At 53.4% G+C, this 15,003-nt stretch overlaps 1 protein-coding gene across 1 annotated transcript; it reads right to left on the reverse strand.

Annotated features, from left to right (window-relative positions):
* Positions 1 to 33: 33 nt before the first annotated feature.
* Positions 34 to 8,134, reverse strand: LOC101031052 (zinc finger protein 324A). Its single transcript, XM_039466017.2, is given in 5 exon segments — positions 34 to 1,710; positions 1,712 to 3,006; positions 5,047 to 5,163; positions 5,588 to 5,714; positions 8,007 to 8,134. Coding segments are annotated over 4 exon segments (1,605 nt in total). The 5' UTR covers positions 5,709 to 5,714; positions 8,007 to 8,134; the 3' UTR covers positions 34 to 1,638.
* Positions 8,135 to 15,003: the final 6,869 nt, after the last annotated feature.

Raw genomic sequence — 15,003 nt, forward strand, 5'->3', positions numbered from 1 at the left:
AAATGGGTGTTGGGTTGCTACTGTTCACACAAATGTTTAAAAAGAAAGCTTTATCAGAGAAGCTCTTTGAACTGTTATTAAAAACTGAACCATGCTCTGGAGTAGGGACAAGAAGCTGTGCTGTAGCAGCCCAAACTGCTGTACAGGAAACTGCAGCACCTACTCCGAGTTGCAGATGCTAGTCTTTTTTTTTTTTTCCATTAAAGAGACCTTGAATTTCCTTGGAGGTGATGCTCCAGGTAGGGACAGGGCCTGGTCTGCTGAAGGCCACAGGAAGCAAATGGCCCCCAGTCCACCCTTCTGTTCCTGCCATGCAGGGCCATTACACTGGGGTGGGGAGGTCCTCAGGAGGATGTCACGCATGGCCTTAGGTAACGGCAAGTCGTCCGTATTCAGTTCTCTGTCCAGCCTCCAACTGAGGAGGGATAATGGGGGTAAGGTGAGACGGGGGTGTGAGGGGGAAGTGGCCACCAAACCCAGCAAAAATGAGCAGCTCCATCTTGTCCCCTCAGAAGTAAAGGCTCCTCATCACATCCATTTTGGTAAACGGGTCAGTGACAGGCCTTGGCCAAGCTGAGACTTGGACCAAAACCTGAGCAAGTGCCACTGGAAAGCCATTGTCATAGCTCTGTCCTTCCAATGCTGAGAGCCACATGTTCCCCCATGGGCATCCCTATCCTGAGTCTGCTGTGTGTGTGAAGCCAGGACAGGCCCTCACACCTGGCCAGACTGCAGCCCAGGAGATGAGGTATCTGGACGCTGGGTCAGTCCACCTGGGCTTGGGTGCCAGCTCTGCTGTGTGCCGTGGCAGCTCACCTCCGCCTCTGTGCCTGCTTCCTCATCTTCCAAGGGGGGATACCAGCCACAGCAGCCATCTCTCAGGGCTTCAAGAGAAATTTCCCAGCACTTAGGACAGGAGCCGACGGTGAGCACATGTTGGCTCTCATTAGGACCCCACCTGTCAGTATCTGAAAACATGTTTGGTAGACCCAAACCTTTCTTTTTCCCAGAGGCGGTGGCTGACACTCTGAGCCCACACCTTGATCCCATCACCTGTGGTCTCCTGTCTGCTGGGCTGGCCCCTAGGAAGCCTTGGATGAACAGAGGCAGTGGTAACGGGTGGGGGCGGGGGTAGGAGAATGCCTCGGCATCTATCCAGCAGCTAGTTTGTGTGGTGGTTAAGTTTCTTTGGGTCACACAACCTATGTCCGCATGCCCCTCACCTTAGCACCCACTGTCATAACACATGAAGCAGTACGGTATTGCAGCGCTATGAAGCAGTACGGTATTGCAGCAGCGCTGTGACTGTCGGCCTCCTACTGATTCTGAATAGTACCGGCCCCACTAGAGTTTCAGCCACCATGTCCTCCTGCTGATGTTTCTACCGTGCTACTTCTTTGTGGATGCAGATACTGGCAAATTCTGTCCCCACGTGCAAATGAAATCACAGCCGAAGGAGCTCCCTCGTCCCTGACTAGCAAGTACAAGGCTTTTTCTCTGCTGTGGATCTGCAGAGGACATATGCCCTTTAGCTGCGGAAGGGATTCACAGAAGGCCAGGGCTGCAACCTGTGACCTCAGACCTCCGCTGGATCGGAGACTGCGGCTGGGCCCAAGGCGGGAGCGGGTTCGCTTTCCTTCACTGGCGCACCTTCTGATGATGCCCCAGAAACAGACCTGGCCTGGGGCTGCAGGCTGGCCCTGGATCGCCGGACGGTCTTCTCACCAGTATGTATCCTCTGGTGGTGGAAGAGGGCTGGGCGCTCACGGAAGGCGCGACCACACTGCGTGCACACGAAGGGCTTCTCGCCCGTGTGGATGCGCCGGTGGCTCAGCAGCACAGCGCCCTTCGCGAAGGCCTTGCCACAGTCCCCGCAGCGGAAGGGCCGCTCGCCCGTGTGCAGGAGCTGGTGCTGGGTCAGGTTGGAGCTGTGGCTAAAGGCACGGCCGCACTGTGCGCAAGCGAAGGGCTTCTCGCCCGTGTGCACACGCTGGTGCTTAAACAGCGAGGAGCCCTGGCTGAAGGCGGCACCGCAGAGCGCACACACGAAGGGCTTCTCGCCCGTATGCGTGCGCTCGTGCTGGATCAGGTGCGAGTTGCGGCAGAAGCGGCGGCCACACTGTGCACAGGCATAGGGACGCCCGCCCGCGTGTATCTTGCGGTGCTGGCTGAGGTTGGAGCCGTGGCTGAAGGCCTTGCCGCACTCGGAGCAGCGGAAGGACTTCTCAGCCGTGTGGATGCGCTGGTGCCGCACCAGTGAGGAGCTGTGCCTGAAGGCCTTGCCACACGCGGGGCACGCGTAGGGCGTCTCGCCGCTGTGGATGCGCTGGTGCTGCGTCAGGTGCGACGTCTGGCTGAAGGCCTTGCCGCACTGGGAGCACTCGTAGGGCCGCTCCCCGGTGTGGGTGCGTAGGTGCTTGAGGAGGTCGGAGCTCTTCACGAACACTTTGCTGCACGCCCTGCATTCGAAGGACTTTTCCCCAGCGTGGAGAGCCTCGCCCAGCTCATCCCAGGTCGAGGGCTCCTGGCCACCGAGGAGCCTCTGAGGCTCCTGCCAAGCCGAACTCATTCCGTGATCCCCCTGACTGCTGGCAGCCTCCAGGTCCAGGGCGTTCCCAAAGGCTCTCCCAGGGACCTCTTGTGCACATGGCTTCTGCCGCTCAGGCGTCCTGGGCTGCCTCCCAGGCACCGGGTGCTCTGTGAGGGTCTCTTCCCTAAGCTGGCCAACCTCAGGAGGCCTGAGCGGGGACGTCAGTCGCAGGCTGATGCTGGCTTGCCCACTGCCTGAGCCTAACAGGAGCCTCTCCCAGTATATCACCGACACCCCCGTGGGTTTTCTCTCCCGAGATGGGGAGGCACCCCGTTGTTGCTGCAGGCCTTCTGTACTGTGGCAGGCACCGGCAACAGGGAATACGCTAGTAGTCATTATGGGTAGGGTATCTGGAAAAGCCCGATGCCTTGCTGCTTCTCCAGAAACATCTCCATCTTCTGCCAAACTCCAGGAACCTGAAGGTAGAGAAACGGTGGTTGCCTGGGACATCCTGGTTAGCAGAGGACCAGGGTAGGCTGAGTGGACATGCAAAAGGGAAGGTGGGGGCTGGCACAAAAGCTTAGGGGAAAAGTAGAGGCGAGGCTGGCCCTGGAGGTTTGGGGAAAGCATCTGCCCTGACAGGTGTGACACTGACTGCAGTGGGAACTCCCATGATCAAGGCGGCAGCCCCCAGACACCAAGGATGTGGGGCTGAGGGAAACTGCAGCTGCTGTGTGCCTTGTACATCTCTACACTGGCTGTTCCGCCCACTCCCTTTCCATTGCTCACCACCTTCTCCCTTGGTGCCCCCCTCTCGGGCACCCACTCCCTAGCCTGCTCTTGCAATGGCCTCCAGCCAATGCTCTAGATCAGGCGTCCCCAGACTTTTTACACAGGGGGCCAGTTCACTGTCCCTCAGACCATTGGAGGGCCACCACATACTGTGCTCCTCTCACTGACCACCAATGAAAGAGGTGCCCCTTCCTGAAGTGCAGCGGGGGGCCAGATAAATGGCCTTAGGAGGCCGCGTGTGGCCCGTGGGCCGTAGTTTGGGGACGCCTGCCTAGATTGTACTCCTGAATGCTGCTTACCGACAGCCTCTCCCACGACACCCAAGCCCCACAAAACCAGGACCAGGATCGGCCTGGTTGAGGTTTTGTCTACATTGCCTGGAATGGACCTGGCCACTGTGAGCACTCAGGAAACATTTGCTGAACACAAAGATGAATGATGGGTTAAAGAAATGGCCCATTGGCTGAGCGCAGTGGCTCATGCCTATGATCCCAGCACTTTGGGAGGCCGAGGCGGGTGGATCATAAGGTCAAGAGATCGAGACCATCCTGGTCAACATGGTAAAACCCCGTCTCTACTAAAAATACAAAAATTAGCTGGGCATGGTGGCACATGCCTGTAATCCCAGGTACTCAGGAGGCTGAGGCAGGAGAATCGCTGGAGCTCGGGAGACGGAGGTTGTGGTGAGCCGACATCGCGCCATTGCACTCCAGCCTGGGTAACAAGAGCGAAGCTCCGTCTCAAAAAAAAAAGCCGGGCGCGGTAGCTCACGCCTGTAATCCCAGCACTTTGGGAGCCCGAGGTGGGTGGATCACTAGGTCGAGAGATCGAGACCATCCTGGTCAACATGGTGAAACCCCGTCTCTACTAAAAATACAAAAAATTAGCTGGGCATGGTGGCGCGTGCCTGTAATCCCAGCTACTCAGGAGGCTGAGGCAGGAGAATTGCCTGAACCCAGGAGGCGGAGGTTGCGGTGAGCCGAGATCGCGCCATTGCACTCCAGCCTGGGTAACAAGAGCGAAACTCCGTCTCAAAAAAAAAAAAAAAAAAAAGGTGGAGCTGAGCACGATGGCTCTAAAATCCAAGAAGGTTCTAAAATCCAAGAAGGTTGGCTTGGTGGGGTAGCTCCCGCCTGTAATCCCCACCCTTAAGGAGACTGAGGCAGGAGGATCACCTGGGTTGAGGAGTTCAAGACCAGCCTGACCAACGTAATGAAGCCCCACTTTTACAAAAATACAAAAAATTAGCTGGGCATCGTGGCGCATGCCTGTAATCCCAGCTACTCAGGAGGCTGAGGCAGGAGAATTGCCTGAACCCAGGAGGCGGAGGTTGTGGTGAGCCAAGATCGTGCCATTGCACTCCAGCCTGGGTAACAAGAGTGAAACTCCGTCTCAAAAAACAAAAACAAAGAAATGGCCCATTAATCATGGCAGTGACTAGGCCATGGAGGGTTTGAAGCCGCACAGCCCAGCTGATGGCAGGACTCTGAGCTGGTCTCACCGTAGCCTGAGGCCCCTTCTGTGTCAACCCAGCTTCTGTGCCCTTGGAGCTCCCCCTTCAAGGGCAGCTAAGGCTGCAGCCTCCAGGAGAGGCTGATGATGAAAGAGAAGTGAATCGGGTGGGAGGTAGGTGAGGAGGGTGCTTCTTGGGAGTATAGGAAGCAGGGACAGAGGCATGGCGACAGGTTGGTACCAAGTTCACCCCACCCTGAGCTCCCACTCACCAGGGTTGCGCCTCCTGTGGGCGTTCCTGGACATGGTCATGTCCGTTCCACTAGGAACCCAGGGCTCCTCGCCACGCTCGAGCTGGATGACCACACGAGGTCGAGTGGTGGAGAGTCCTGTGAGGAGGTGGTGCAGGTTAGAGTCCAGCCCCAGCTCAAGACAACCCACCTCCCAACAGAGGGCAGGAGACAGGGCTTCATGGAAATAGAAAACGTCATCTGTGCAACCAGGAGAATTCTAAAGATGGTACAGGGCAAGGGTATCACAGGAATAGCTCATTCATCGCCAGGGCAGTAACTGTGCCCAGAACACCAAAGGAAGGGGACTGAGCCCAGGCACGGAGAGGCCACAGCTGGACAGGGCCACAGGGAGTGGTTGAGCCAACCAGATTGCATGTCTACAGGACCAGCCCCCTATCATTCCACATGGCCCCTGGCTGCAAGAAGGGCCTGCTCCTCAGCCACCAAGGAGGTGAGGGGGCAGTCCTGGCCAGTCAGTTTGTCATCAATAGCCCATGTGATGGAGTATCCAGGGCCTTACCCAGTGAGGCCACAAGTGCGAAGTTGTCTAGCATCACGCGGCGGTACAGGGCCCTCTGGGCTGTGTCCAGGAGCCCCCACTCCTCCTGGGAGAAGTACACAGCCACATCCTCGAAGGCCATCTGGTCCTAAAAGAGCAGGGAGGGGGAGATAGGCACGGTCTAAAACTGAGTTATCCAAGCTTTTGGCTTCCTGGGGCCACACTGAAAGAATTGTCTTGGGCAACACATAAAATACACTAATACTAATAACAGCTGATGAGCTAAACAAAAAAAAAAAATTGCAAAAATATCTCATGTTTTAAGAAAGCTTAAGAATTTGTTCTGGGCCACATTCAAAGCCATCCTGGGCTGGGGGTTGGACAAGCTTGGTTGAAGGTATGACTGTGAGCCAGGATCAAGCTCCCCAACCCAACGGCCACTTCCCATGATGTCCCTCAGACACTCATCCTCCTTCCCTGGATTCCGCCCCCACTATCTTCAGATGGCACTTCCCTCATGTCTGGGACCCCTCCCTTCCTGTCCACACCACAGATGCCTTCTTGGCCTCCCCACTGGCCATTCCATACACAAGCAGTCTAGAGCAAGTCCTGGCTGGGCCCTCGGTTGCCACACCAAGAGCAGCCGCAGGTGTCCACTCATGACTCAGTATGACTGCTCATGACCCTCCTCAGATGTGCCCTTTCTGCTCTTGTAACAATAAACTGTTTAAGTCCCAGCTGGGGCTTCCCGGGAATATCCATCACTGGTACCCTCCCCTGCTGAGCCTGCTTGCCTGACATTGCCAGGCTGCTCATGCAGCCTGAGAGACTGGATGATTTTTTTTTTTTTTTTTTTTTTTTTTTTGAGACGGAGTTTCGCTCCTGTTACCCAGGCTGGAGTGCAATGGCGCGATCTCGGCTCATCGCAACCTCCGCCTCCTGGGCTCAGGCAATTCTCCTGCTGCAGCCTCCTAAGTAGCTGGGATTACAGGCACGCGCCAACATGCCCAGCTAGTTTTTTGTATTTTTAGTAGAGACGGGGTTTCACCATGTTGACTAGGATGGTCTCGATCTCTCGACCTCGTGATCCACCCGCCTCGGCCTCCCAAAGTGCTGGGATTAAAGGCTTGAGCCACCGCGCCCGGCGAGACTGGATGATTCTTACCAGTAGCCACTGGGGAGCATCCCAAGAACCCGTGAACACAGAGGAACTGAATCCTTTCTTCCTTCCTCAGGGTGCCCCCTCTATTTCTTTCCCTCTCTGTTGCCTCCCTCCCCTCCTCAGCCGGCTCCCCTCCTCCCCTTCTCCTGATAGCCCCAGGCATGGCAGCTGGTCTTCTTTACCCTCAAGCCATAACTGCCCACACCTAGCTGAGTCTCTACCCACTCCTCAGTTCAATTCATAGGCCCTGTCCAGAGCCCAGGACACCAACAACGTCAGATCCAGTGACATGACCAACCTGGGACATCCCAGACTCCTGATCTTTTCCCTGGAGGAAACCTGCTTTCCCTTTAATCCTCCTTTCTGTTTACAGCAGCTCCCTTCCTCCAGGCGCTCAGGCTGAACAACATGGGGTAGTTCTTCGGCCACCCCACACGTGATGCATCCGCAGATGCACCTGGAATTACCTGATGTCACCTCTACAGCTGCCCAGACAGGTTCTTCCATTCACGCCGACACCCCTGCATGTCTGTTCTCCACGCGGCAAACGGTAGGACCATTTTAAAACCCCAACTCAGAGGATGTCCTGATTCTGTTCAAAACTTTCCACGTCTCCCGACGCCCTCGAGATCAAGCCCACCTCCTCGCCGGCTACTGCAGCCACACACAGCCCACGGTTCCCCGAGCTCCACGTCGAGCGCGCTCCGTCCCGGAAGCACCTGGGCGCGAGCTGCCCTCCCAGGTTGTGCACACTCGGGGCTCTCCCCTCCCAGCTTCCTTCAGGAGTTCAGCCGCTTGGCTGCCAGAAGTCGGGAGCCCACCAGTGCCCTGGACACCGGGGTTTGCACTGACCCCCTAAGCACCCAGGGCAGGGAGAGGAAACACGACGAGGCGAGGTCTAGAAAGCGGCCTCCCTCCGTGGGAGCAGGGGCTCCCCCGCCTCCCCGGCGCGGGCCTGTCAGCGCCGCCGCCGCAGCGGAACCGGCAACTGGGAGGGAAGAAAGGCGTGGACCACCCGGCACCGCCATCCCCACCCGCAGCATCCCCGGGCCACCCCGCGCCTCGGCCTCCCCGGCCGTCAAGGACACGGAACGCCCGGCGCGCGGCCTCCTGGGCTGCCGCACGGCGGGAGAGCGCGGTGCTCCCGCTGCGGCCGACAGTCCCCGGAACGCCCACGACGCACTGAGAACCAGAGGTTCAGGGGGCGCGGCCGGCCGCCGGCGCCCTCGGTCACGACGCGTGCGCAGGGCGGGCCCGACGCGGGCCCTCCGCCAGTACCTTCCTCGCCGCCCGCCTCGGGCCCCGGGAACCTCCTGGAAAGCGGCCCCGACCCGCGGGCCCCGGCCCGGACCACCGATGTGGCCTGACGCGAGCCGCGAAGTGACAGCCTCGCCGCCGGAAGTCCAGCCCTCCGGTTCCCATTGGACCAATGCGCGCCGCGGATGCTGGCGCACAGCCTTCGGGGTCATGTGGTTCCCGCCAGTTTCTCGCCGTAGAGGCGGGGCCCTTACCGGTCTCCATGGCAACGTCCAAGCGCCGCCGCGCGGGGCGCTGGGAAATGGAGTTGCCTGGCTACCCCGGGCTTTCAGGGTCTCGGTGGCGCCGGTGGACTCGCCTGGTGGGTAGTCCTGCCTTCGGGTTACGGGTTGCCGGCGCCCACCCAAGCAGCCCCGAGACTAAACCCTGCAGGTACGAAAGCAGAAACTGCCAAGGTTCCAGAAGGCAACACCAGCAGGGAGCACGAGGGAGAAAACGCACCGGGTAGGGCAGGGGGAGGTGGAGGAGTCGTTGCCTGGAGCTCCGGGTTCCCTTCCCAGCTCTGTCTCTCACTGACCGTGCGTACTGGGCACGGGTTTGACCTCTCTCTGTGTCAGTGTCCCGTAAATGTTTAAGTTTTTTTTTTTTTTTTTTTTTTTTTTGAGACGTAGTCTTGCTCTTGTCGCCCAGGTTGGAGTGCAATGGCACAATCTCGGCTCACTGCAACCTCCACCTCCCGGGTTCTAGTGATTCTACTGCCTCAGCCTCCAGAGTCGCTGGGATTACAGGCGCCCGCCACCACGCCTGGCTAATTTTTGTATTTTTAGTTGAGACGGGGTTTGGCCATGTCTACCAGGCTGGTCTCAAACTCCTGACCTCGTGATCCGCCCGCCTCCGCATCCCAAAGTGCTGAGATTACAGGTATGAGCCACCGCGACCGGCCTAAGGTCAGTTTTTCAACCTCTACGCCAAGAATTCTCAGCCTGTAAGCCTGTATTTGTCTTGCGTCTGTGATTGTTCTAGGACGCTTACCCAAAGCGTCTGTTTTCCTGTAATTCGGATGGGCAGAAGGTACTTCCCCAGGCTTGCTTTCCTTAGATCATCTACTTTTTGTCTGGCCCCACACATCACAATACTGATTCTTTTTTCCTTTTTTCTTGGGACCAATTTTTTTCTTGGGACCAAGTTTTTGTTTTGTTTCGATTTTTTGACAGGATCTTGCTCTGTTGCCAATGCTGGACTGCAGTGGCGCGATCTAGGCTCACTGCAACCTCCGCCTCCAGCTTCAAGTGATCCTCCTGCCTCAGCCTCCCTTCTAGGCGGGACCACAGGTGCACACCACCACACCCGGCTAATTTTTGTATTTTTAGTAGAGATGGGGTTTCACCATGTTTGAAAGGGTGGTCTTGAACTCCTGACCTCAGGTGATCCGCCTGCCTCAGCTTCCCAAAGTGCTGGGATTACAGGCCAATTTAAGTGTCTTTGACAGATAAAAACGAAAGGCAGCGCAGTCTCAATGTAGACTGTCCCTGTTGGTGGAGAATAAAAGCTTCTCTCTTTGTCTTGTTTTTGGGACCTGTAGACAGTTCTCAGGTGTGAAATTCCTTAATTCTTTTTGCCTCCCTCCCTCTATACCTACCTCCCTCTATACCTACCTCCTCTATGCCTACCTCCTCTCTGTCTACTGTCAGCTATAACTGTCCACCTAATTGATTCTACTTGTAAATCCTTGTAGCGCAAGAAGGCTCATCAGGTTTGGAATGTTTTAATATAAATTTTGTTACTTTGAAATAATTTAAACTTTTTTTTTTTTTTTGAGACAGCACCTTGCTCTGTTACCCAGGCTGGAGTGCATGGCGCAATCCTGACTCACTGCAATCTCTGCCTTCTGGGTTCAAGAGATTCTCGTACCTCAGCCTCCCGAATAGCTGAAATTACAGGTGCATGCCACCACACCCAGCTAATTTTTTTGTATTTTTAGTAGAGACAAGGTTTCACTATGTTGGTAGGGCTGGTCTCAAACTCCTGACCTCAAGTGATCTGCCTGAATCTCAGCTCACTGCAACCTCCGCCTCCTGCTTCAAGTGATTCTCCTGCCTCAGACTCCCAAGTAGCTGGGACTACAGACACACCACCATGCTCAGCTAATTTTTGTATTTCTTAGTAGAGACGGTGTTTCACCGTGTTGGCCAGGATGGTCTCGATCTCTTGGCCTTGTGATCCACCCGCCTCAGCCTCCAAAAGTGCTGGGATTACAGGCATCAGCCACCATGCCCAGTGCTGAGTGATATTTTCTAATACATTTTCCACTTCTCATCCTGGTTTGAACAACAAGATGACTGGTATATGGTATGCTATCAGTCATAATTATGATTATTATGTTTTCAGTCACAAAAAATAAAGTGACCATTTTTTTTCTTTTTTTGACAATCACATCTTTAACCACGGCCATTTTAAGTTTTGTCCTCTTCTTTCTTGGGGAGTGGGACAGCCTCAGTTCGCGATCTACAGTGATCCAAGATGTCTACTAAAGCAGGGCTGCATTTTTTAAAAATGAAAAATACAGTCTGGGTGTGGTGGCTCACGCCTGTAATCCCAGCACTTTGGGAGGCCAAGGCAGGCAGATCACAAGGTCAGGAGTTTGAGACCAGCCTGACCAACATGGTGAAACCTCATCTATGTAAAAAACTGACACAGTTGAAAGGCAGAGCATCTAGCGCTTCAAAAATCAAGAATCCCACTTTTATATGGAATCTTGAGTCCCCTACAAGATGGAAATACCACAGGACGGGGCCATGCTTCTACAGTGCACATCACTGCATGGACATTCCCTGAGGCTGGTGGGAGACCTAGCACCAATTAGCCCACTCTGTGATCAGCCCGTCTCCCACAGGGTTCTTATCCCTTGGTGATGAGTGTTTCTGTAAGTCTCCAAGTGTTCAAACAATGGTTTTCTTATTTAAACATGCAAAGGAATTAGTAGACCCTGCAGTAATAACCACTCACTGACAACTGCTATCACCTACCACCAAAACTGCAGCCCTTGCCAGTAACTTGCCAGCCATTACTCACCCAAAGATCATGTTTTTTCATAGAACCCCCCCCAAGCCAAAACATCAGAGAAATCAATGTAAAAGAGATCAGAGCTTTAGACTTAAAATAAACTGCCTGCTACTCTAGGACTCCATGAGGAAGACAGAAGACTCCATAAAAGGTATATGTGACACTTTTTCTGTGTCCCTCAAAGGGTCTCAGGGACATTAGAAGACTCTCTCGGATTCCTTTATGTGGTATCAAAGATAGCAAAAGGAAGAAAAAGTAGAAGAAGGTGGAAGAACAACTCTTAAATAAAACAATTTGGAGAGATTTTAAGTTTTTCAGAAGGCCAGTAAAATTTTACATCAAGGGCTGGGCGCGGTGGCTCAAGCCTGTAATCCCAGCACTTTGGGAGGCCGAGGCGGGTGGATCATGAGGTCAAGAGATCGAGACCATCCTGGTCAACATGGTGAAACCCCGTCTCTACTAAAAATACAAAAAATTGCCGGGCGCGGTGGCTCAAGCCTGTAATCCCAGCACTTTGGGAGGCCGAGGCAGGTGGATCACGAGGTCAAGAGATCGAGACCATCCTGGTCAACATGGTGAAACCTCGTCTCTACTAAAAATACAAAAATTAGCTGGGCATGGTGGCACATGCCTGTAATCCCAGCTACTCGGGAGGCTGAGGCAGGAGAATTGCCTGAACCCAGGAGGCGGAGGTTGCGGTGAGCCGAGATCGCGCCATTGCACTCCAGCCTGGGTAACAAGAGTGAAACTCCGTCCCAAAAAAAAAAAAAAAAAAAAAAAAAAATACAAAAAATTAGCTGGGCATGGTGATGCATGCCTGTAATCCCAGCCACTCAGTAGGCTGAGGCAGGAGAATTGCCTGAACCCAGGAGGTGGAGGTTGCGGTGAGCCGAGATCGCGCCATTGTACTCCAGCCTGGGTAACAAGAGTGAAACTCCATCTCAAAAAAAAAAAATTTTTTTTTACATCATACTCACAAGGAAAGAAGGAAACAGAGGGACCAAACACATTTAAAAAGTAGTTTCAGTCAACTAAGAAAAAAAAAATTCTGGCTGGGTACAGTGGCTCACACCTGTAATTCCAGCACTTCGGAAGGCCAAGGCAGGCGCACCAGGAGGTCAGGAGATTGAGAGGTCAGGAGATTGAGAGGTCAGGAGATTGAGATCATCCTCACTTTTATTTTATTTTATTTATTTTATTTTATCTCAATTTTTTTTTTTTTTTTTTTTTTTTTGAGATGGAGTTTCGCTCTTGTTACCCAGGCTGGAGTGCAATGGCGCGATCTCAGCTCACCGCAACCTCCGCCTCCTGGGTTCAGGCAATTCTCCTGCCTCAGCCTCCTGAGTAGCTGGGATTACAGGCACGCGCCACCATGCCCAGCTAATTTTTTGTAATTTTAGTAGAGACGGGGTTTCACTAAGTTGATCAGGATGGTCTCGATCTCTTGACCTCGTGATCCACCCGCCTCGGCCTCCCAAAGTGCTGGGATTACAGGCTTGAGCCACCGCGCCCGGCTTATCTCAATCTTTTAAGATTGAGATCATCCTACTCTTTTAGTAGAGACACAGTGAAACCCTGTCTCTACCAAAAATACAAAAAATTAGCTGGGCATGGTGGCAGGTGCCTGTAGTCTCAGCTACTCAGGAGGCTGACGCAGCAGAATCGCTTGAACACGGGAGACGGAGGTTACAGTGAGCTTAGATTGCACCACTGCACCCCAGCCTGGGCAACAGAGCTAAACTCCATCTCAAAAAAAAAAAAAAAAATCGGCCAGGCGCGGTGGCTCAAGCCTGTAATCCCAGCACTTTGGGAGGCCGAGGCGGGTGGATCACGAGGTCGAGAGATCGAGACCATCCTGGTCAACATGGTGAAACCCCGTCTCTACTAAAAATACTAAAAATTAGCTGGGCATGGTGGCACGTGCCTGTAATCCCAGCTACTCAGGAGGCTGAGGCAGGAGAATTGCCTGAACCCAGGAGGCGGAGGTTGCGGTGAGCCGAGATCGCGCCATTGCACTCCACCCTGGGCAACAAGAGCGAAACTGCGTCTCAAAAAAAAAAAAAAAATTATCTCTCTCTCTCTCTCTCTCTCCTGAATATCAGCTCAGCTTTTAATTAAGCTGACATCTGATGATAGAGCTCTTTTTATTTCACCCAGGCTGGAGTTTGCGTTCAGTCTCGGCTCACTGCAACTTCCACCTCCCAGGTTTCACCCTGTCCCCCAGCCTGGAGTGCAGTAGTGCAATCTCGGCTCACTGCAACCTCCACCTCCCAGGTTCAAGCAGTTCTCTGCCTCAGCCTCCTGAGTAGCTGGGATTATAGGCGTCCGCCACCAGGCCTGGCTAATTTTTGTATTTTCCTTAGTAGAGACCGGGTTTTACAATCTTGGCCAGGCTGCTTTCAAACTCCTGACCTCGTGATCTGCCTGCCTTGGCCTCCCAAAGTGCTGGGATTACAGGTGTGAGCTACCATGCCTGGCAATTCACTCTTTTTTGTGTCCTGGAATCTATGATCACCTGTGTTGGCAGAGTGCTCGAAGTACCAGATGACCAACCTTTATGTGAACCTTCTGGCTGAGCCAAAGTCCCTGAAAGTGGTGTTCTTGCAGAAGTAGGGAGACCCTGTGAGGCCACAACACATCATGAACAAACATCCCGCCACCTTCGTAAATCTCTAGTCACCTAGAATTGGGTTTAGAGGGAGCAAGTGCCTCTTCACTTAGGGACAAGAAAACTGATATGGTTTGGATGTGTGTCTCCTCGAAATCTCATGTTGAAATGTGATCTCCAGTGCTGGACGTGCGGTCTAGTGGGAGGTGTTGGATCATGAAGTATATGAAGCCATTCCTGTATTACTATAAAGAAATACCTAAGGCTGGGTAATTTATAAAAAGGTTCAATTGGATCACAGTGATGGTAGGATGAAGTGGGAGCTGAGAGCAGGAGCAAGAGATAAAGGAAGGAGGTACCACACACTTTTAAATAGCCACATCTTGTGACAACTCACTGTCATGAGGACAGCACCAAGACATCCACCCCCATGACCCAAACCCCTCTCACCAGGCCCCATATCCAAAACTGGGGATTACATTTCAACATGAGATCTGGAGGAGACAAACATCCAAACTATAGTATGGGGGCAGATCCCTCATGAATAGCTTAGCACCATCCCCCTTGATGAGAAATGAGCTCTTGCTCTGAGTTCATGAAAGATTTGGTTGTTTAAGTGTGTGACAGCTGGGTGCAGTGGCTGATGCCTATAATCCCAACTCTGGGAGGCTGAGGCGGTAGATCACTTGAGGCCAGAAATTTGAGACAAGCCTGGCCAACATGGCAAAACCCTGTTTGTACTAAAAATATTATATGAAAATTAGCTGACATGGTGGTACACACCTATAATCCCAGCTACTCAGGAGGCTGAGGCAGGAGAATCACTTGAACCCAGGAGACAGAGGTTGCAGCGAGCTGAGCTCGTGCCATTGTACTCCAGCCTGGGCAACAAGAGTGAAACTCTGTCTCGGAAAAAAAAAAGATGTGTGGCACTTCCTCCGTCTCTCTCTTGCTTCCTGTCTTGCCATGTGATATGACAGCTCTTCCTTCACCTTCCATCATGACTGCAAGCTTCCTGAGGTCCCACCAGAAGCCATGCAGATGCTGGTGCCATGGCTGTACATCCTGTAAAACCATGAGCCAATTAATCCTCTTTTCTTTATATATTACCTAGCCTTAGGTGTTCCTTTATAGTGATACAAAACAAACCAATACCAGAACTCACTCTCATGCACCTTTCAGTTTGAAACAGAAATTGGTTACCACTAAAAAGATAAGACTGAGTTGCAAGCAATAGGGACCACTGCAACTTTAAAATCATGGTACGTAGGCAGGCAGTGGCTCACGCCTGTAATCCCAGCACTTCGGGAGAACAAGGTAGGCCGATCACTTGAGGTCAGTTTGAGA

The sequence above is a fragment of the Saimiri boliviensis genome, chromosome 14 (assembly GCF_048565385.1).
Source record: "Saimiri boliviensis isolate mSaiBol1 chromosome 14, mSaiBol1.pri, whole genome shotgun sequence".
NCBI classification, from domain to species: Eukaryota; Metazoa; Chordata; class Mammalia; order Primates; family Cebidae; genus Saimiri; species Saimiri boliviensis.